The sequence below is a fragment of the Zea mays genome, chromosome 3, assembly GCF_902167145.1.
Source record: "Zea mays cultivar B73 chromosome 3, Zm-B73-REFERENCE-NAM-5.0, whole genome shotgun sequence".
Taxonomy (NCBI): domain Eukaryota; kingdom Viridiplantae; phylum Streptophyta; class Magnoliopsida; order Poales; family Poaceae; genus Zea; species Zea mays.
In genome coordinates, this window is record NC_050098.1 from 37,871,426 (window position 1) to 37,893,346 (window position 21,921).

The following is a 21,921-nucleotide window of genomic DNA, read 5'->3' on the forward strand; positions in this document are numbered from 1 at the left end:
AAATGTGGTCCAAAATGTTAAATAAAATAAAAGCAATCCATTCATTATTAGTCATATGTTTAAAGTCTTTCAATTGGTATAATCTAAGTAACCTATGCACATTTATCTCAATTGCAAACTAGTTACATTTCTACACTTCATATTTTCTTTGGTTAATGTTGGCATCAATCACCAAAAAGGGGAGATTGAAAGGGAAATAGGGTTAACCATTTTCTATAATCGATTTTGGTGGTTGACGTACAACATAAACCACGTGGACTAACTAGTTTGTCTAGATATCATTTATCTCAGGTGCATAAGGTTCAACACAAACCAAGAAAGAAATTCAGTTAGGGACTCAATCAAAATTGGAGCAAGACATAGAGTATGCTGATTTTTGGCGCACCGGACAGTGTCCGGTGCACCAGGCCAGACGCCCTTCGAACAGGCCACTCTCGGGAATTCAGAGGCGCACTCCGCTATAATTCACCGGACTGTCCGGTGAGCCAGCGGAGCAACGGCTCCCTACACGCCAACGGTCGTCTCGTCAGATGAACAGTGATGAACAGTGTCACGGTAGAAGTCAGAGCGCAGAAGTCAGAGGTCACTGGACTGTCCGGTGCAGCAAGACGACAAGACGCTCCAACATTCAACTGCTCCAAACCCTAACGGACGCGCAGACGTGGCACGCACCGGATAGTGAATAGTGATTGTCCGGTGTGCCACCGGACTGTCCGGTGCGCCCATCGCCAGCAACCTTTGCCAACAGCTAGGAAGTGGTTTGGGGCTATAAATACCCCCCAACCACCTCATTCATTGGCATCCAAGTTTTCAGAAGTTCACATTCAATACAAGAGCTATAGCATTCACTCCAAGACACAATTCCAAAAGATCAAATCCTCTCCAAGTCCCAAATTCATCTCAACCACTTAGTGACTTGAGAGAGAGAGTCTTTGTGTTTATTTGCACTCTTGTTGCTTTGATTGCCTTTCTTCCTTCCTCACTCTTTTTATAGGTGCTTGTAAAGCTAAGCAAGAGACACCAAGTGTGTGGTGGTCCTTGCGGGGTCTTAGTGACCCGTGTGATTAAGGAAAAGGCTCACTTAGTCTAAGTGACCGTTTGAGAGAGAGGGAAAGGGTTGAAATAGACCCGGCCTTTGTGGCCTCCTCAACGGGGACTAGGTTCTTTGGAACCGAACCTCGGTAAAACAAATCACCGTGTCTACTCGCTTTGATTCTCGCTTGATTTGTTTTGCCCTCTTTCCTCTCTCTAATGTTTCCTTGCTAGTATTGATTTGAGTTTGCTCCCATACGTCATCCGCATCCTTTGAGCAACTCTTAGCAAGAGAAACATTCTTTCGGACTTGAATTTTATCCTAACACTAATCCCGGCCTTAGTGTGTGTTTAAAGTTTATAAATTTCAGGTTTCGCCTATTCACCCCCCCCCCCTCTAGGCGACTTTCAACGGGTGTAGACCCATTTAGAGATCTAAACCCTGAACATAGATTGAGGATTTAAACATGTGATTTATGAGCTTAGAGACTAGGTTTACATAAGTGAACAAGTTTGAGGATTTAAATAGGTGATTTGCATGTTTAAGGACTAAGATGACACAACCTGATGGACCAAGGTCCTAAGGGTTATGTCGGTGTTTAGTACCAAACAATCCACCATGGGGTGATCCATGTGATGGGTTTATTCGTAAGGTACTCAAAGAATGAATTGTGATGGTGCATAGGACAAATAACACTAGATTTAAATAGGATCGGGCAGCCAAATCACTATACCCTGTGTACTGTATGGGGTGGTTGATGTTTATGTTGTGTATAGATGAGTTGATGTTGTGAGCTAGTGTCACGAGTTGTCTCTAGGTGTGTTTGTTTTCTATATCCCTCTTTCTGATCTTTTTACAAAGGGTCATGTGCTATAGCTCTAATTAGGTGACAATCCAAGTAGAAATCACAATAGAAATTGTAACCAAGTAGAGCTTCATCCTATATTTGCAAGGGATATGTTGTCTTGTACCATATCTCCTTCATGACATGGACTAACCAACCAATCGGATATTTATTTTCCATGTGCTTGAGGAACCCTATGTGACATACTTATCACAACCTAAGCTTCATGAGGATTTGTACAATCATATTAAAGGTTTAGAATGGGAATTGGATTGAAAAATATGGGGCACGTTGCTAGATATGCACCATATGGTGTAGCCCCTGAGCTTTGATTTGCATTGAGCAGCAACCAGCTCAAAGATCTTTGACAGAATCCAAAGAGAGACAATCTTACCCCCTATTGCCCTCAAGCTTGGAGGTGTATTTTGGAAAAGTCATCTCCAAGGTTGCATGTGTTTTAAAGTCCTTAGCCAAGGTAGTCTGAGTAGATTGCAGTGTTGCATGCCATTGTCAAGTTGTATAATATGCCTTATGTCATGTGGAAAGATATATGTACCAGATGCAATCTTTCACATTTGTTTTGTTGATGGCAAAGTACCGCATATCATCAAGGCATTTTGTCACTCAGTCACAGGTGCATTGAGCCATGTCGTTATCTTTGACCAAAGTAAAGGTGTGCCCATCCAAATAAAACAATCATAATGCAACTCTAAAAAGGTTGTCAAAGAATAAATATGTCGGTTTGTCATGAGATCACTATTGTTGTCTACTTGCACTAGTTCTAAGCTATGAATTCTCACTAGTAGGCTTGAAACATCCACCAATTGCATATTCAACTCTTAGTTGGCAAATGCTTTAAATTTCTTGTGATGATTATGATATTATTCAAGATGATTGATCCCCCAAACATAGTTGAAATATGTTTTTAGCTAGGAGAATTGTTCTAAAAGGGTTCATCCAAAGTTGAACAATTATCATCTATAACTAGGATAAGTCTTCTAATAGGTAAATATACCCATTTAGATAGTCGATCACACATGTTCATCTAGGCCACTCTAATCCGCTACCCGGGTTTTGTGTTCTAGGCCCAATCGGCTCACACAGCCGACCCATGCTCAACGAGTCGGCCCTCCCCCACGCCCTCCCACGTCCTAGGCTGTAATGTGGGCTTGGGTCAGAAAAGGTCACATCCATTTAGACCTAAACTAACCTAATTTGCCATCGACCGATATGTGTCATTGATCATCATCAGAAGGCCAGAATCGTGTGTGATACGTATAAAAACCGAAAAGTGTTGGAACCCAAAACCCTAAATCATTTCTCTCCCTCTCCTTCTACATGTTCTCTCCTCGTGAGCTCCCTTCTTCTTCCACTTCTTCCCTGAATCCAATGAGAAGGAGAGTCATGGTGGAGTTTCAGTGTTGTCCACGCAGAACCTCACTAGTGCACGCACACCCAAGGATGAGCAGGTCGTCATTAAGCGGCCTCGTGGCAATGCCCTATGGCTACACACGCCTTCGTGCTTGATACAGGTGATCGCATCACCTCTTCCCATGGTCTATCGATGTCACCTACGACAAAGGTAAGCCTTATAGACCCCTTCTCCTTCCTTTGTTTGCTCAGGTGATAGAGATTTGAGGGGTGTTAGTGTTGTGGTTTGGGGATACTAAGTTAGGGTTAGAATTATGTTCCAATTTTATTCTCCATTTCTTCTACTTGTTGTTCTAATTGGATCTTGACACGAACCCAAGACTTCTGATGAGATTTACTCAGCTTTGACGTAGAATCGAAGAGTACTAACTTCTAGGGTTGTTAGATTAAGGGCTCGTATGGCACAACTCCATTTCTTGATTCTCTAGCTTCTAATCAGGAGTTGATCCTCCTGATTCTCCTGGAGAATTCGAATCATTTTTTAAATTGTTTGGCAAGCAAACTGATTCTTGTCTGTTGAGAGTGGGTGGTTTGTGTCAATTATCTGTTTTACCCTTTGCAGTTCAACTTTGTTACAAACGAATAAAAGAAGTTATATACGAAAAAAGTTACGAAACAATAACATATAAAATATCCGATTATAGTAGTGCATAAAATGGTCTCAAATGTTCATTCCATAAATTACATATATCTAGCATGACACAATATCCAAAATATGTCACACACCACCTTTTCTAATCACTTCGACTCCCATTATAGTGGTGATTTTATTTTTTAACAAAATTTGTGGGAGTGAATTCAGCCAATTCGTATTATATTGTAACCAAAATCGTATCTATAGTAAGGACAGTCTAGGTAAAATAAGGAAGTTGAACCTTGTCTTTTCTTACATCGAAACTAAAAAATACTCCCTCCGTCCCAAAATAGTAGTTGTTTTGCTCTAGATTTTTATATCTATATTTATATGGATAATTATGAACCTAGACATATATATATAGAACACATACATTAATTATTGTATGAATCCAATAAAAAGGTAAAAATGAATTTTAATTTGGGACGGAGGGAGTAGTATTCTCTGGCCTTCGTGCTAAATAAAAAAAGCAACATATCTGATGCACATGAGTTTTTGTGCACATATGGTGCACAGGAATTAACAAATTTCACAAAAAAATCTGACAAAAAAACATACTTATTCTTTCTATCTTACTCCAATCATGTACAAAAGTTCAAATTCAAATTCATTAGACTTTAGTTGTAATAAAAAAGATAAAATGCCTGACAAGTTTAAATTAGAAAAGTGGCTAAAATGTTCTCTTTTTATTACAGCTAAAATATAAAGAATTTGAACTTTGTTAGTTCATGTGCACCATATGTGCACTAAAGGCTCATGTGCACCGGATATGTTTCGAAATAAAAAAAATAGGAGCTATTGTGCTAATGCTGCAATTCTTCACAAGTATTGTTGTAGTGTGGGTAGTAGGAGGCCGACCCATGGGAGAGGCAGGTCTCGGTGTAGCAGATCGACGCCGAGAGGCAGGGCGAAGCAGATCTCGCGACGAAAACTAGAGGAACGGAGGCAACCGGTGGCGGGGACGAAGCTTGTGGCCGTCGGTGGCCACCAAATGCGGCAGGAGGCACTGGAGGTAGGGACGACGGAACCCTGCAGCCTCGAGTGGAGGAGGAAGAAGGTTGGGTGACAGGCTCGGACGACACATGTTGAGGGTCGGGCGAGCGCAGGATGGGGAGAGGGCCTTAGGTGTTTTTGTTGGATGGCAATTGCGGGTAATTTCGGGTAAACTTTGAGGGGAGGTTCATATTTGGTTGGTGAGGAGCTATTATTAGAAAGGGTGGAGCAGGTTTCAGCTCCCATGTTTCTATACAAAAACAACTTCCAATCCTTCTTGCTCCACGCGAGAATCAGTTCACAAACATACTCGTTTGGTACGGCTCCTCTGGATCCTTGTCTAGGAGAGGCAGGTCTCGGTGTAGCAGATTGACGCCGAGAGGCAGGGCGAAGCAGATCTCGCGACGAAAACAGGAGGAACAGAGGCAACCGGTGGTGGGGACGAAGCTTGTAGCCACCGGTGGCCACTAAATGCGGTGGGGGGCACTAGAGGTAGGGACGATGGAACCCTGCGGCTTCGAGCAGAGGAGGAAGAAGGTTGGGTGACAAGCTCGGGCGACACATGTTGGAGGGTCGGGCGAGCGCAGGATGGGAGAGAGGGCCTTAGGTGTTTTTGTTGTATGGCAATTGCGGGTAATTTCGGGTAAACTTTGAGGAGAGGTTCATATTTGGTTGGTTGAGGAGCTATTTTGAGAAAGGGTAGAGCAGGTTTTTTAGGGTCCCATGTTTCTATAAAAAAACTTCCAATCTTTCTTGCTCCACGTAAGAATCAGTTCACAAACACACTCATTTGGTATGGCTCCTCCGGATCCTTGTCTAGAATAAAGAGTAGTGCCAAACGGGATCTAAATATTGTTAGATTCCTATTAGTTATATTTTTATGATAATATATCTATTTGATGGCATAAGTCTTTTTGTTTTTTTTTAATAATTTTGATAAAACTTGAGCTCTAACTCTCTAAAAAGTTAAAATACCTTATACTCCTGTTCTTTCTTATTTATCAAGTTCAAAAAAAATTAGCGAACAACAAATAATATTTGAGAATGGAGGTAGTAATTTAGGACTCTCCAAGAAAGCTGAATTTTTTTTCTTGAAATCACTTGTAATTTGGAACGGGATAAGTGCAAAGCGTAACGTTTCCTTCCTCGCCTGGCAATAGACACGTCACACTTTAATTAATGACTTGGAATACACACATCATCAAAACTGCACTCCTGCATACATTTATCTGATATCAAAATGCCCCCAAAACTTGTCAAGTCTCAGAGTAAACGTCCTTCAAAAATATTCTCAATGGGACCTATTTAAACCCCAGGGCCGTTTATGACATCTTCTAAACAAATGGCAGCTACAGATAAAGAATGGCGACCAGCCACCAGTACCTGATGGCCCGTTGATAACAGTAGTATACAAATCTTGCTTCACAAAACCTCTGAGATGCCGCAAACCTAGCTGCTTCAATGGCGATCAAAACCGCTAGTACCTGAAAGTCTGCACTAGCATACAAATTTTGCCTCCCAATATCTTTGATGGCCACCCCCTAACTGCTTGAAGGTCACAAGACTTAGCAGACTATTCCGCCTATGCTTTAGCTGAGTTACTCGAAGCTTTACTGATAACAAACTTTGAGTTATAACATAAACTGGGTCACAAACTATTATCTTCTGTATCCAGATGAAGGCCTCCGGTTGTTACTTCTGTCTAAAGCACCATAACGGTTCTGTGGTTGCTGTGACCCTGAATCAGCCCTTGTGGGTGGTGGCCTGCCTCCGTAGGGGCCTCGCACGGCATACGAACTATATGATTGTTGCTGCCACTGCTGGCCTCCGCCATATGGAGGGGGTTGGTAGCCTCCACCATGAACCCCAGGATATGCTGATGGAGGTTGCCCATACAATCCAGGACCCGATGGATACATGTTGCTCTGCTGGTACCCATATGCAGGTGGAACCCTTCCTCGTGTATCATGGAAGCCATCTCTTGCATATGGGTGAGATTGTTGCCTTCCATGGTTACCTTGTTCATATTGTGAATGCCCCGAACTTTCATACTGATAATGACCTGATCCTGATGATGCATAAGCTGGTGGTTGACCATTTGATACACTACCCCTAGGAACATACCAACCAGGAGGTCCGGCAGACTGCCCCACTTGTGGACGCATGCCTTGATTGCTGACAGGGGACGCTACATCCAGATGATGCAAGCCATTCATTATAGTTCGATATGGCATTGATGTGCCACTATGTTGCCCCCTACCCTGAGCATTTAAGCTGTTTATGACAAGTCGGTGAGCTGCCTCTCCAAGTTGACGGCCTGATATGGCACCAGATGGGTTTTGCCTAAGAACCATTTCACGAGAACAAGGATTTTCAGTTAGCCCACAGAAACATTAAATAAAAAAACAAAAAAGGTGATGAAAAACCTGTTGCTATTATCATGAGGCCGCCTGCCACTATCTTCATGCCACAGCACTGGAGGTGGTTTCAGATCACCGGCTTCAACAATCTGCAGAGTAGATTGAACAGAGTCCTTAATAACAGTTAAGGATGCTTATGCCACAGAGCTAGACACTAAAATACAAGTTTCAAACCTTCTTGGGCATGATAACACCAACTGGCGGCTGGGCTATGTGCTTATGATGGTCTGGAAGATTGTAGATTGAACATCTGGTTGATATAAAATCCATAACTTTTCAATATATCAATAAAACAAGTACCAGAACATGTCAAGCAAAGGAGATAAGCTTACATCACTTGATTGTCCATAATATCCTCCAGCCCGTCCACAGGAGACCTAAAGATAGGAGGGCATGGATCCCCACTGCAAAGTGTTATGTATCCATTCATTCCTCCACTGTACAAAATAATAGCAGGTGTTAAACTATCTGGAAAAAATCTCTTACCACATGTGGAAATCAGCCACATTTTCTCAATTTAACTAGCAGACAAACTGGTTCAATGCTCTTTTACTAACCCCCCCCCCCCCCCCCCCCGGTCCACACAACAAAAGAAAGTGTCAGTACAGAAACATCAATACATGTACATTTAACAAAATAATATTACTTGTCGAACAACAACAATATTGAGCTTAGTTAACCTAGCAGAAGGATCAAGTTTTTCTTTAATTTCATTTCTCCTTTTGTCAGGCAGATGCCCAAATTTGCTGTTGAGAGAGTAGATATAAGGCGAAAGTGGATGTGACCCATTCACAAAAAGCATATCACACATGATACTGTTTCTCCTTGCTTCTTCAGGCTACACAGAAAGACAAAAACAAAGCAAACCTTAGAAGATTCTTATTTGTTGTGCCTTGTAATGCATAAATGAATGGCAAATTGTTTCATCACCATACCGTCAAAGTATGCTCAACTTTTTTTATCTCAGCCAACAAACGATCTTCATCAATAAACGGTAGTTTTGCAATCCCCTGGAAAACATAAATTACAGTTACTAATTAGACAAGTATATGTGAAAATTACAAATTTACACATTGAAGGACAACTTACTTGCCAAGAATATCTCTTCCCATTCATATCTACTTCAAAATCTGAATAGTAAATGGAATCATGAATCATTAAAAAGCTAATATCAAAGACATGGTAATATAGAGCACATCACATTAACAAAATCAGCAAACCTGTAGGATAAAAATCAATTATTGGTGAATTTGGATCGGTCATCAATCGTCGATACTGTAGCGGTAGCGCATGGGCACTGAAATGAAAAATTAATGTGACAGCTGTTAAAATTACTTTGCACGGTTGCACCAATTGAAGGTCTTATTAGACAAACAATCCCAGTATATTCACCTTGCAGCTGGGAAAACACCCATAAGTTGATCAAAAGGTTTGAATGGTGTCCCAAGTTCAAATTTAATATTAAGTTGGCCCAATCCACTTAGATCCGAAGCAAACGGAGCATAATGATAAGGGTAGAACCTACAGATACCAAGGAGATTTTAGAGAATGAGATAATGGGCGCACAACGAGAAAGAGTAACCAAGCCTGGCAATATGATAAATGAACCTCTGCATAATTTGATATATTTGGCTAACTTGAGCAGCTAAATTACCATTGCCATGAGCATACCCCTTCATAATAGTAGTGCATTACCCAACACAATCCTTCTGTGTATTTGAGAACCTAAGAGAGCATCAAATAAGATTAGAAGCAGGTCGGAATAGCAGTATTCTTTAAAAATAAGCAAACATGCTATTCTCTCAAAGCAAGTAAGAACAGCAGCAATAACAAAGCCATTAGCCCCAATTGCAAGCTAGTTGCCTATGCCAGCCAAAATTTAACAGAAGTACTGTAGCAAAAATTTCCTCATGCCACTAGTGAGAAACTTACAACATCTCTGCGTATTTCTTCAATCTGCTCGGGTGTTCTTGCCCCAAATTTCTCTTCATAGTACCTTTCCCTCCATCCTGGTTCTCCAAGTTTCACCTGAACATAACAAAATTAATGTTCCATAGTAGTTTTAAACATGTAAGGTGTGAAATCACTAGTCACTAGTGAATTAATGCATTTAAATTTCACAATAGGTTATTGTTGTCCAAAATGTGGTGCCACATTATTTTAATAAAAATGAACACACATGAGGCATGCTTTATTGCAAGTTGCAACCTTGGACTTAAACTGCCAGGGTAGAAGACGGACAGTCCTGAGTTTTTGCCTAGTATTTAGACCTGGCAGTGTAAGCCACCTAGGTTCCAGGCCGAGGAAATGGGGCACCTGGATGGAAGGCACTGCCTCTGATCCCACCTGTCTGGACTATAATCAACTCCTCTCTAGTAGCATAGGGTTTCTCCTTGGATGAGAAAATTTTCATGTTTCATTTTCATGATTCAGTAACGGAGTTTGAGACTACAGTGGAATGGTTATTGAGTTTGCAGATCTCGTGACCTTTGGCTTCTCCGTCAGCTGAACATTTTCATGATTCAGTAAGCAGAGTTTGAGACTACAGTGGTATGATTCTTGAGTTTGCAGACCTGGTGATCATTGGCTTCTCCACCAACTGAATCTTGCTTCTCTCCATTTGCCACCATTTGCAGGCATCATGCTAGAGGTTTTTTCTTCATCGACACCCTTAATCATCTACAGGACAGGGTTTAGGAATCTGGGCCATGTTTTAGAGGTAACTCCCTCAACTTCACACGAATCAGCAATTTGGGCTTCTTGCTTTGATCTGGTGCAGCAAGATGAGGGCAGGATCATCTTTTTATATTGTTACATTTTTTCCTCTTAACTTGTTTTGAACTATGCAAGGTTCTGAATAGAACTCGATTGAGTTTGTTACTAACTTTAATGCAATATTTTGATATTGTTTTTGTACTTGCAGAATTAACTGAGTCGATGGTTCCATTATTCTCAAAACGTTCAGTTATAACATTAAAACTTCAGGTCTAATATATATTACTAAGTGTTTATTCGTCTAACGATATCTGAACTTTTTTCATAAAATATTTGGTTTTGTTGTTTCTCGTACTGTAAAACGCCTCAGATATCCGCAATGAATTTGTTGCAAATGAGATTTTTTTATTTGGTGGTAATCTCACCACACTTCTAAACAATGGTGCAACCCTAGGCAATTAATGAAAGGAACACTGCCTGTCTCTTACTCTCTTCTATCCACTAAGGCTGTATCCAGGGCCTCAACCAAATGGTACCAAGAATTCTGGATCTGTCTGGTCAAGCAATTTTGCAATCGGTGACAGGAAGCTCACAAGCAGGTCAAGTACCCAAGCAGCTAGTCCAAGGTCTCTAGTGCTTCTAGTAATCAATGGTGTTCATCAACATTTGCACACATAGTTGAACTAGCTTCAGTGTTCACAGATAACCAGTGATTTAGAAGATATACCTTATCCTCCTCTGGATTGTCAGAATTAAAAATATCAGATTTCTCGCGAAGTGCATCTTTAAGCATTGACTTCAGTTCTTCTTTGTTTTCACATTCCTAACGAAAAAGTCATCAAGAATGTTAGGTAAAAATGCAAGAAGTATTTGTTACAAAGTACATTTGAGATCTTCTCAAGCCATATGGGAAGAATTACTTGGGCTTCGAGGTCATTTTCAGCTTCAACTAAGGCTGAGGCAATGCTGGAACCTGACGTTGATACTCGTGCAGCTTTCCGAGCTCGACTATTCCTTTCTTTATTGTCTTTATGGGATCCATTCTGCTCATATGGCACAGGTACAGCCCCAGAGGCTAGGCGAGACCCTTGAAAACGTTGAATAGGTACAATAAGGTCATCCCTAACATGGGGATCCAGATCATCACCCCGCTTTGCTTGAGCTTTTTCCCGTTTTATCCTTTCCGCTTGACGCTGCAACAGGGTAATATGAATGTAAACTGTAAGTGGAAATGCCTAATTCTTATTCAAAAAATTTTGAGAGTTGACCAGAACTAAAGCAGAAAAAAGAAGGTTTGCAAACTTTTTGCACAGGAGTCCAAACTGCTTTGTTACAAATGCTTTAGACAAATTCCTAGTCATGCATGCAAAGGGACATGCACAGCTAACCACTACAAACGTGTGACTATGCAGGTAAAATTCATGACTAATATATCCAAATTATCCAGTACAGAAGAAAAAAAAACCTTTACAGAGAATTTTGTTCTACTACATGGTACCAGTACAGTTAGAAATTTGAACATGTAGGAAACGTTAAAGTCAAAAAGGGACTAACAACTGATTTGCTAATGCCTCTTGTTTGTTTCATCTCTAGGCTAACCAAACTTGCTTGAGACCAAAAGGCTTTGTACAAGAGAAACAAATCAATAATCATCCTTGTTCACCTGATGCAAACGTGCTCTTTTCTGAAATATTTTGTCCTCATATGAACCAACTGCTTGAATGAAGTGCTCAACTCTGCTCAGATCAGGCTAAATCAGCAGGAAGCAAGTTAATAATTTAATACCATTGTGGAACAATTGGGAAAAATTGAATCTGTCTAGCACCAACAGTCCAACTCCAACAGAAATGAACTTTGATTACCGTGCAAGAATCAGTTAAATATCCACCCATTGAGGGAAATTCCTTCTTGTACACTGCCATTAGCAAATTAATAGCTCCCTGAGAAAACCAGGACACCAATATGACAAATTTAGGAGTGAACCGCAAGCATCTAGAGAAACTTACATACAGAAAGTTAAAGAACAAAAAGAGATCCAGTGTAGCAGCAATTGGAACTTAAAAGGTACTAGGTGCAACGATGGATGCTCAGTCAAACAGTGGGGCACAAACAGGAACATACCTCACGGATCTCTAGCGTCGGCATATGTGGAAGAAAATCGTTGCCAACAAAGAAGCACATGAAGATGAAATCATCAACAATGCGTTCAAAATCAATCTTGAAAGGTGGGTTTGGCATTCTGAACTCGTATTCTAAATATTCCCGCAGGGTCCATATATTCAAGAACTGCAGAAGCACAAAAATAAACACAAAGGTATTTAGTGAACTCATCAAGATGTCTTATGAAACCACATGTTACAATAGACAAATAACCTGATAGGGCTTCTTGGGAACAATAGCACCACCCTTCTCATCAAACTCCCCAGCTTTTCTTTTCACCTTTCCTTCACAGTTTGCTGCTAGATGTCCCACCTGACCACACAAGAAGCATTTATCCTGCTGTCCAGGTGTATAAACTACCTGCAAACAAAAAGAACAAGTGAGACATTGAGCAGAGCATAAAAAAGGAATAACAATGCAGGGACAGCTGATAATATATATTCTTTAGACAAAAGTAACATACTTCCTCCAGTTCCATAATTCTAGTTGTTTTGGACAACAAGTTTGTAAAACATAGTTTAACTATGATTTCCTACTATTATATATACAAAAATCAACAGATATACAAATTTATTAAGTATGTTTTAAGACTAATCTATGCATGTTGGTTTAGTGTCTTAAACTAAAAAATGTCGAAGTTATTGAGTCAAAGTTCGAAAAGTTTGGCTTCAACCTTGACCAAAACCACAAAAATTGTGAAACTCAAGGGAGTAGACGACTAGAGAACATAGAACAAACTAAAATTTCTTGAACAGGGACAATAATATGTATAAGCATTTAAAAGTATAATCCACACTGAGGAAAGCTAACCTCTCTCAGTATTGAGAAGTGTACTTCATGTGTCGCCAAAGCTAGCATGATCAGATCTGCGTCCTGCAATTTATGGATACACAATGCTGCATTAACAGGGCTAGAAGAAATAAAATAAACTACATTAAAAATAATATAAGTTTGTCAAACATACCAGGCCATACAGGCAATGGCGCGTATTTGGGTTAAAACCAGACAGATTCCGTTGGCCACGAATATATGACATGATTTTATGTTCCCCTTCACCAGGAACATTGGCATCAGACAAAATAACCTTCAAAAGACCTTAATTAGAACATAAGTGGCTTATTGCATTCAGCCTTTCTGAGGTCAGTGGCAGCCTTTCTCAATAAGAACAAAAAAAATGGAGGAGGCTGATCTAAACCATTGTTAGAAAATAGAAACTTAAATCAGGATCAACTCATGCTTACTTTAATTTGTTTCCATCCAGGATCATAATTCAATCTACGATGGATGTAATACTGCAAAGCAACTGATAAAACAGCCATAAATTCAGTCCCTGGAGTAATAACATTTGAATCACATGTTTGTGATTGCTGCTTTGGAGGAAGCTTTCTGCCTTCCCTTTCAAACTCTTCACGTAACCGTTCTTCTTCTGCAGCCTGCAGGCATAGGAATATTGAGCTGTGATTGCAATAAAATGGTTGCGTTGCAACTGCAAAAAATACTGAGAAAAAGGATAATGCACCATAGTTTTTAAGGCGTCCATAAGGCGACGCTTAAGTGTCGCCTAAGCGGTAAGGTGAGGGTGGCTCGCCTTAGCGTCGCCTAGGCGGTAATGCGATGGTGGCTCGCCTCATCTCGCCTTACCGCCTTAAAAACTATGTAATGCGCAATCATGCACAAACCAAAAGAAAATATTTCGGTAGAATACTGACCGCATCAGCTGCATCTTTTGCAGCCCTGAATCGTCTTGAGCGCTGCTGGTTCATCTTAGCACGAGGAGCAACACCATCTGTAAAGCCATCATACCACAGTTAAAAATTATGAGCAACAATAAATCAAATACTACAGGTATAAGAACTAAATTGATCATTGAATTTATAAGATAAGCTCATTCCAAAAGGGCAGACGTGAATTATTACAGATGAGAACAAACATCCATAAGGTGCAAACACTTACATAGTTATGACAAGGTAATCCACATGCACATAGTATACACAATAGAATTACACAGAATCATGACTTCTACATGATCATACAACTAGAGAAACTCAGCTAATCCACACAGCAGTAAAAATAAATAGGTAGAAGTGCAATAAATTTCCTCAGCATATTCCACGTACCAATGGCCATGTACAAAAGCCTCCGGGGGCGAACCATGACGAATAGTCTGTCGATATAATCAAACATGCACTGGAAAACCTCACCAAATGTTGTTGGGGAGGGCTACAGAGAAAACCATGGTCAACATTTAAATCAGCAAGGAAAATAAATGACGATTAAGTTAATGTTACATGGTTTTACAGATAATAAAGCAAATAGTTCCAATAAAAAGGATTTAGTGCTTTTTTATCGTATTGGTATCTTTTTCTTTCTTCCTCTCTGGTTTGTGGCTGATGTTGACTGTTGAGGCAGCTACCACTGCTCCTTTCACTAAACCTATAGATATTGAAATAATACCATACAGTCTGCTAACTGAAATTGGTCCAAAATCATCAACATAAATAGCTCCAAAAAGGCAACTATTTGTTGGCAATTTGCTTCCATTGCAGTTTAGCAAACAGAAACAGAATAAATCTGTACAATTCAGATAAACGTTACTTTGAAAAACGGGATGAGTTGCGTCATTGTCTCAATGACTCTGAGATGACTGGAAAACAATTTAGCAGCTCATTTCTCTAGCAGCAATCAGATACTAGCAGCGTACGAGCTAAAATAACCAATTCCCTCCTCCAACTTCTCACTAGTCAATAGTCCAATCACAAACCTACCTGATTACCGCAAACGCATCTAGCCGGATTACCGCATCTCTCCAACGCCTAAGGCCCTGTTTGGAACCTCTAAAACTAATAGTTAGCTACTAAAAATTAGTTGCTGGGTTCCAAAAAGCCTCAGCTAATTGTTAGCTACCTCACAACTAACAATTAGTTCATTAGCTGGCTCAACCCAGCTAATAATTTATTAACTGGCTAACTGTTAGCTTTAGGGGTTCCAAACAGAGCCTGAAGCAACCCAACCAATAATAGAGAGGGAGGAGGAAGGAAGAAGTCGTACTTACCCTGTCCTCCGGGTGGAAGCAGGGGTGTATGATTCCGTTCATATCGAGGTAGAGGTTGTCGAACTCGAGGCTGTTGGGGTTGGGCTTGGAGGTGTCGACGGGCACCTTGACGCCCTCGATCTCTACGGGCTCCTCCTCCACCACGTCCACCACCACCATCGGGTACTTCTCCGCCAGCCATCGGTAGAACGCCGGAACACCCATATCCGCTGCTGACGCCGCCGGCGCGAGGGAGGCCTTGCCGGAGGTCTATCCCTAGTAGTAGGCAGACGGTGAGAAGAGGCGCGAAACCCTAACGAAGAGGTCCGGTCACTGTCGAGACGGACTCATCTGTCGGGCCAGTCGAGCAACGAAAAATCTGTCTATGACGTCTGTCCATCGAGTTTTTTTTTCTATTATAGCACTCTTTTGGTTAGGCTTCTCCTATTTAGTACTCTCTCCATTTATAAGTATATGACCCTGTTGATTTTTAAAAAAAATAAATATTCATCTTATTAAAAAATAATAAGTTATCATTTATTTTTTTATTTGTTTTATCACTTAAGATAGTTTGTGTTTGACGAAAAATTTTACATTGTTGAATAAAAATTTTGAATAATACGAGTAGTTAAAGTTTTCAAAAAAATCAATGGTGTCATATATTTGTGAAAGAATGTAGTACCTACAACATTATATCATTTATAATAGTATTATAAGTAATCTTATTCCTCCAAATAGTATTCTCACGCATTTTTAATTATTTCTGTTTTTTTATTTTCCCCTCATCTCCTAAAGTGACCGCACTACCCCTTCCTATTTTTCGTCTCTGCGGCTCTCTGTTCTGTTCATTGGCTTGCCTTTCCATCCGGAGAAATTTGTATTTTTGACACTCTAAACAAGTGACTTTGCATAATTGACACTCCAAAGATTGACACCGTAAATTTAACCCCCCCCCCCCCCAAGATTGACATATTGATTTACTTGACATTTTATCCTTTTAATAATTTTATTTTTCTTTTTTCTACATTCTGGATTTTCAAAGGACCAATTTACCCTTATTCTACATTTCGTATAGATAGACACAAGCTCTCTCCCCGTATACAAGTCAGACACAACAACAAAAGGGAATCGCACAAATAGAGTTGTCGCCGGCAGGGAGGCGGTCGACCTCACCGAGGATGTCACCCTAGTCGTCGCCTCCCTCCTTCGGGTTGGTGCCCTCCCTCTCACTCTCCCTGGAATATCCTTCTCGCTCACTCCACTAGTTCTCAAACGCATCACAAGTGTGTGCATGCTCGAGCCCCTGTTGTTTTCATAGCTGCTCATGGAGGAAAAGGTGGTTGGACGTCATGGCTCACTATTTTTCTTTAGATGTCGTATTTGGCTCTGATGCGCAGACCAAGAAGAAAATTATTAATCCTTCTAGTTTTGTGTTTCATCCGGTTCATATTTTAATCAACTTTATTTTTTAATAAAATCATAGATTGAATCGTTGATGTATGCAACTTCATTTGTAGAAACACTCAGATGGATTGTTCTCGTGATTGTAGTAGTAGCAGCTATAGTTGCGATCTTAAGCTAATTCATAAACCAAGTCCAATTATCTTCTGTTTCAGATGCAATAAACCCATAAGCAAGTGGATACTGAAAGTGCATTCATCCCTTTTGTGAGTTTTGGTGATTTGGATGACAACACATTTAAAAGACTAACAAGTTTGCTAAGTGTCGAACAGGAAATTCAGTATGATGAACATACTTGAATAGTGTATAATGATCAGTGAACAAAGGTTCAACACGAGGTTAAATAACCAATGAGACAATGCAAATGGATATAATATGGTCTCTGTATTGGTTTGAATATATATGGACAAGACCTGAGAAATCACTACATACATATGATCAGAATAGAGGATGAAGTGATTAAGAGGATTGGTCAAGCCAAAGTAAATAAGATATGAGGAATCGTGAATTGGCTTGACCATATTACTATCAGTCCATATATGCTCCTATGAGAATCAAACTAGAGCTTGATTGATCTTAATAGTTATATCTAGAAGACATTCAAGCAAAGTTCACAATATTGAAGAAATGATTCTCTTAATGGATGCTCAATATGATGTGACTCAAGAATGGCTTGATAGGGTGAAGATAGCAAGGAAAGGGCTTCGAGGAACTAAGCGAAGGTGAAGGCCAAGCGACGGCTTGTGGACCGAGGTACCATGGCTAAGGTGAAGAAGAGAGTACTTGCACTAAGTCGATAAACTAATTAGCTATGAAGAGTTATAACATGTTGATGCATCAGTAAGGTGACTTAAATCCATGATTTGATCTCATATATGGTGATATGGTACAAGTCATAGGGTTTGATTTATGTTTGCTTCAAAAGGTGAGACAAAGATGTTTGTGATCCTTATGAAGCAACGCCATGGAGAAATCACACATGAGACACCAATGACTCAAGGAGTTTACTTAATTAATTTTATTTAACTTGAGTATAGGAATCGTCGTACTATAAAGAGGGATCCAAAAAGAAGGTTGGTGTTTTGCCAAAGCTCAAGCCTTTATATTCAAAAGCTATTTTTTGAAAACAAAAAATCTCTTTAAAATTCTATGGATGACCGTGGTTAGGTTTGAGAAACCTAGAGTGTTCTTGTTGAAAAGCAGCTGAACTTCTAAAACTGCAGCTGAGCTTTTCAGCTGAGCTGAACTTCAGCTGAGGTGAGCTTTTCAGCCGCAGCTGAGCTGAACTTCAGCTGAGTTGAGCTTTCTCAACTCCAGCTGAACTTCAACTTCAACTAGGGTCCAGGCAGGTTCAACCAGGGTCCAGGGCAAGTTCAACCGGGGTCTAGAGAGGTTCAACCGGTGTCCAGGGAAAGTTCAGTCGGGGTATTTTCCTCGAACCTAACTGGTCAAAACCGGTTGAACCGGTCCTAGGGGAGGTTCAACCGGTGTCAGGGTCACCTGATCGGTCTGACCTCCTGACTGGCAGACTGACTGCCAGTCTGACCCCCAGGCGGTTGAACCGGCCTTAGGGGCGGTTCAACTGGTGTCAGGACCTGTTTTTGCAGTCTGACCTGCAGTCCGCCAGTCTGACTGGCAGACTGTCTGTCAGCCTGCCCCAGGCGGTTGAACTGGTCTTGGTCAACTTGACCAGTCTGCAGGTCAGTCTGACAGTCAGACTGGCAGACAGTCTGCCTGACCTGCCAGGGGCGGTTCAACCGCCCTAGGGGGCGGTTCAACCGGTCTCAGACAGAAAAATCTGCCCAACGGCTAGTTTTGAGCTCCACCTATATATACTCACTCCTACCTCTCTCCCCACACACAAGAGCACGACCCAAACCCCATTTCTAACTTGAAGAACACCTCCCACTCTCTCTCACACACCTCTTGCCTCTCCCATTTCAAATCTTTGGAGAGAAATCTTTGAGTGAGTTTGAGAGCTGCGGTTTTTATGATTCATCTCCAAATCTCTCTTGCTATTCTTCATTCGAGCTTTGGTACTACATCGAGTTCTTTGTGGATTCATTACTCTTGGAGCTTCTAGCTCCTAGACGACTAGGTGTCTCTTGTGAGTCTCCAAATCTTGTGGAAGACCACAAGAAAGTTTGTATTACCCGCTCATTTGAGCAAAGATTATTGTCGGGGACCATAATTAGGGGTACCCTCAAGTCTCCTAATTCTCAGCTGGTAACCCCCATCAACATAAAGCTGCAAAGGCCTGATGGGTGCGATTTAGTCAGGGATCGGTCCATTCGAGGGACTCGATCACGCCTCGCCCGAGCCTAGCCTCGGACAAGGGCAGCCGACCCCGGAGGATTTCCGTCTCGCCCGAGGCCCCCCTCCAGCGACGAACATACTTACGGCTCGCCCGAGGCCCTGTCTTCGCCAAGAAGCAACCCTGACCAAATCGCCGCGCCAACCGACCAGATCGCAGGAGCATTTAATGCAAAGGTGGCCTGACACCTTTATCCTGACACGCGTCCTCCAGTCGACAGAGCTGAAGTGACCGCAGTCACTTCGCCGCTCCACTGACCGGCCTGACAGATGGACAGCGCCGCCTGCGCCGCTCCGACTGCTGTGCCACTCGATAGAGTGAGGCTGACAGGCAGTCAGGCCCGACCTCAGGCACCATAGGAAGCTCCGCTTCGCCCGACCCAGGGCTCGGACTCGGGCACAGCCCCGGAAGACGACGAACTCCGCTCCGCCCGACCCAGGGCTCGGACTCGGGCTCAGCCCTGGAAGACGACGAACTCCGCTCCGCCCGACCCAGGGCTCGGACTCGGGCACAGCCCCGGAAGACGACGAACTCCGCTCCGCCCGACCCAGGGCTCGGACTCGGGCTCAGCCCCGGAAGACGGCGAACTCCGCTCCGCTCGACCCAGGGCTCGGACTTGGGCTCAGCCCCAGACGACGACGAACTACGCTTCACCCGACCCAGGGCTCGGACTTGGGCTCAGCCCCAGACGACGACAAACTCCGCTTCGCCCGACCCCAGGGCTCGGACTCAGCCCTGGCCTCAGCCGACGGTCTCCACCTCGCCCGACCCAGGGGCTCGGACTCGACCACGGCCACGGAAGACAGACTCGACCTCGACCTCGGAGGAGCCTCCACATCGCCCAACCTAGGGCGCGGACCGACCACGTCGACAGGAGGCGCCATCATTACCCTACCCCAAGCTGACTCAGGCTACGCGGAACAAGACCGGCGTCCCATCTGGCTCGCTCCGCCAGATAGGCAATGATGGCGCCCCGCACGCTCTGTGACGACGACGGCTCTCAGCCCCCTTACGGAAGCAAGAGGACGTCAGCAAGGACTCGACAGCCCCGACAGCTGTCCTTCCGCCAGGCTCCAGCGCTCCTCCGACGGCCACGACACCACACGAACCGGGTGCCAAAACCTCTCCGGCTGCCACGACGGCATGTACTTAGGGCGCTAGCTCTCCTCCGCTAGACACGTAGCACTCTGCTACACCCCCCATTGTACACCTGGATCCTCTCATTACGCCTATAAAAGGAAGGACCAGGGCCCTCTTACAGAGGGTTGGCCGCGCGGGGAAGAGGACGGGACAGGCGCTCGCGTGAGGCCGCTCGCTCCCCCTCCTACGTGGACGCTTGTAACCCCCTACTGCAAGCGCACCCGACCTGGGCGCGGGACGAACACGAAGGCCGCGGGATTTCCACCTCTCTCACGCCCGTCTCCAGCTGCCTTTCTTCCCCCCTTCGCGCTCGGCCTCGCGCCGACCCATCTGGGCTGGGGCACGCGGCGACATTTCACTCGTCGGCCCAGGGACCCCCCGGTCTCGAAACGCCAACAGTTGGCGCGCCAGGTAGGGGCCTGCTGCGTGTTGACGAACAGCTTCCCGTCAAGCTCCAGATGGGCAGTCTCCAGCAACCTTTCCAGCCCGGGACGATGCTTCGTTTCGGGAGTCTTGAGTTCATGTCCCTCGACGGCAGCTACGACATGATACTCCTTCCTCCGCCGTGCGACAGCGACAATGGCGGCCGACAGCCCGCCCGCCGGCGGCGGAATCGACGACGTCTTCCCCGCGTGGTGGAAGTACAACATTCAAGCTCACCCTGCCCTCTCCCCCGCCAAAGGAGGAGGAGGCGGGGCAACCAAGGCCAAGCAGGAGGCGCCCCCCCGTCGGCTGTCGAGCAAGTCGACGGCGCCGGCGCCCCAACAGGGGGCGCGTCGGGCATCGACCTCGAACTTGAGACAAAGACGAGCGCCGTCTCCCCGCAACACGCCAATTCTGAGCAAACGGACGACGCCAGCACGCTCGCGAAAGGCTTGCTGGGCGTCACCCTCGTACCTGAGACGACGGTGCAGTCAGTCCTTGACGTGACTCCATCACCGCCCGTCGACCAAGAGGTACCGACCGATTCCCATCTCACGCCCCTTGGATTCAGCCTCGACCCGCCAAGCGGCTTCGCTTTGGCGGACGCTCTCATAGAGGCGAGTCCAAACCCTCTGGGGTATCGTATGCGGTCACCCTGGGACCGGCTGACGGACGTCTCGACCTACGGGCCCTCGGGGTCCGAGGAAGATGACGAGCCCGACTTCTGTTGGGATTTCTCTGGACTTGGCAATCCCAGTGTCATGCGGGACTTCATGACCGCATGCGACTACTGCCTTTCTGACTGTTCCGACGGTAGCCGTAGCCTCGGCGACGAGGACTGCGGCCCAAGTCGTGAATGTTTCCACGTCGATCTAGGGGGTCCCTCCGAAGGCAACCATCTCGGTATGCCGGAGAACGGTGATCTCCCTAGGCCTGTGCCACGCGTTGACATCCTACGGGAGCTAGTTGTGGTCCCCGTTCCGGCGGGGGGTCATGACCCACAGCTCGAGCAAATCCGCGGGGTGCAGGCCAGGCTCGACGAGGGAGCAGGAGCACTTGAGCCGATCCGCCGGGACATCGGGCAGGAATGGGCGGGCCAACCTCCGGCCGGAGAAATGCGTCATCTACCCCAGGGTATCCAGCACCGCATCGCCGACGATGACAGGGTAAGGCCACCGCCCGCTTCCAGTGGGGTCGGCCAGAACCTGGCTGCAACGGCAATGCTTCTCCGCGCGATGCCAGAGCCATCAACCACCGAGGGACGGTGAATCTAGGGAGAGCTCAAGAATCTCCTGGAGGGCGCCGCGGTCCGACGGGCCGAG

At 44.1% G+C, this 21,921-nt stretch overlaps 1 protein-coding gene and 1 long non-coding RNA gene across 3 annotated transcripts; one reads left to right on the plus strand and one right to left on the minus strand.

Moving 5' to 3' along the window:
- Window positions 1–6,106: 6,106 nt before the first annotated feature.
- LOC103649964 (5'-3' exoribonuclease 3) lies at window positions 6,107–15,711 on the minus strand. Of its 2 annotated transcripts, none has more exons than XM_008675656.3 (23): window positions 15,283–15,711; window positions 14,348–14,450; window positions 13,940–14,016; window positions 13,472–13,663; window positions 13,195–13,314; window positions 13,041–13,103; window positions 12,444–12,590; window positions 12,192–12,356; window positions 11,933–12,010; window positions 11,734–11,820; window positions 10,991–11,263; window positions 10,798–10,893; window positions 9,288–9,383; window positions 9,010–9,080; window positions 8,748–8,876; window positions 8,576–8,652; window positions 8,445–8,485; window positions 8,291–8,365; window positions 8,036–8,193; window positions 7,688–7,792; window positions 7,530–7,605; window positions 7,362–7,444; window positions 6,107–7,278 (listed from the first exon to the last, which is right to left on the minus strand). In XM_008675656.3, the coding sequence occupies exons 1-23, from the start codon at window positions 15,484–15,486 to the stop codon at window positions 6,594–6,596; spliced, it is 3,201 nt and encodes a 1,066-aa protein (XP_008673878.1). In that variant the 5' UTR covers window positions 15,487–15,711; the 3' UTR covers window positions 6,107–6,593. The 2 variants fall into 2 exon arrangements, with proteins under 2 accessions (XP_008673878.1, XP_008673879.1); XM_008675657.3 differs by having other exon boundaries at window positions 13,195–13,280; window positions 15,283–15,614.
- Window positions 9,393–10,794, plus strand: LOC103649963 (uncharacterized). The gene is made up of 2 exons (XR_563825.1): window positions 9,393–9,905; window positions 9,992–10,794. It is a non-coding gene; the product is annotated as an uncharacterized lncRNA (long non-coding RNA).
- Window positions 15,712–21,921: the final 6,210 nt, after the last annotated feature.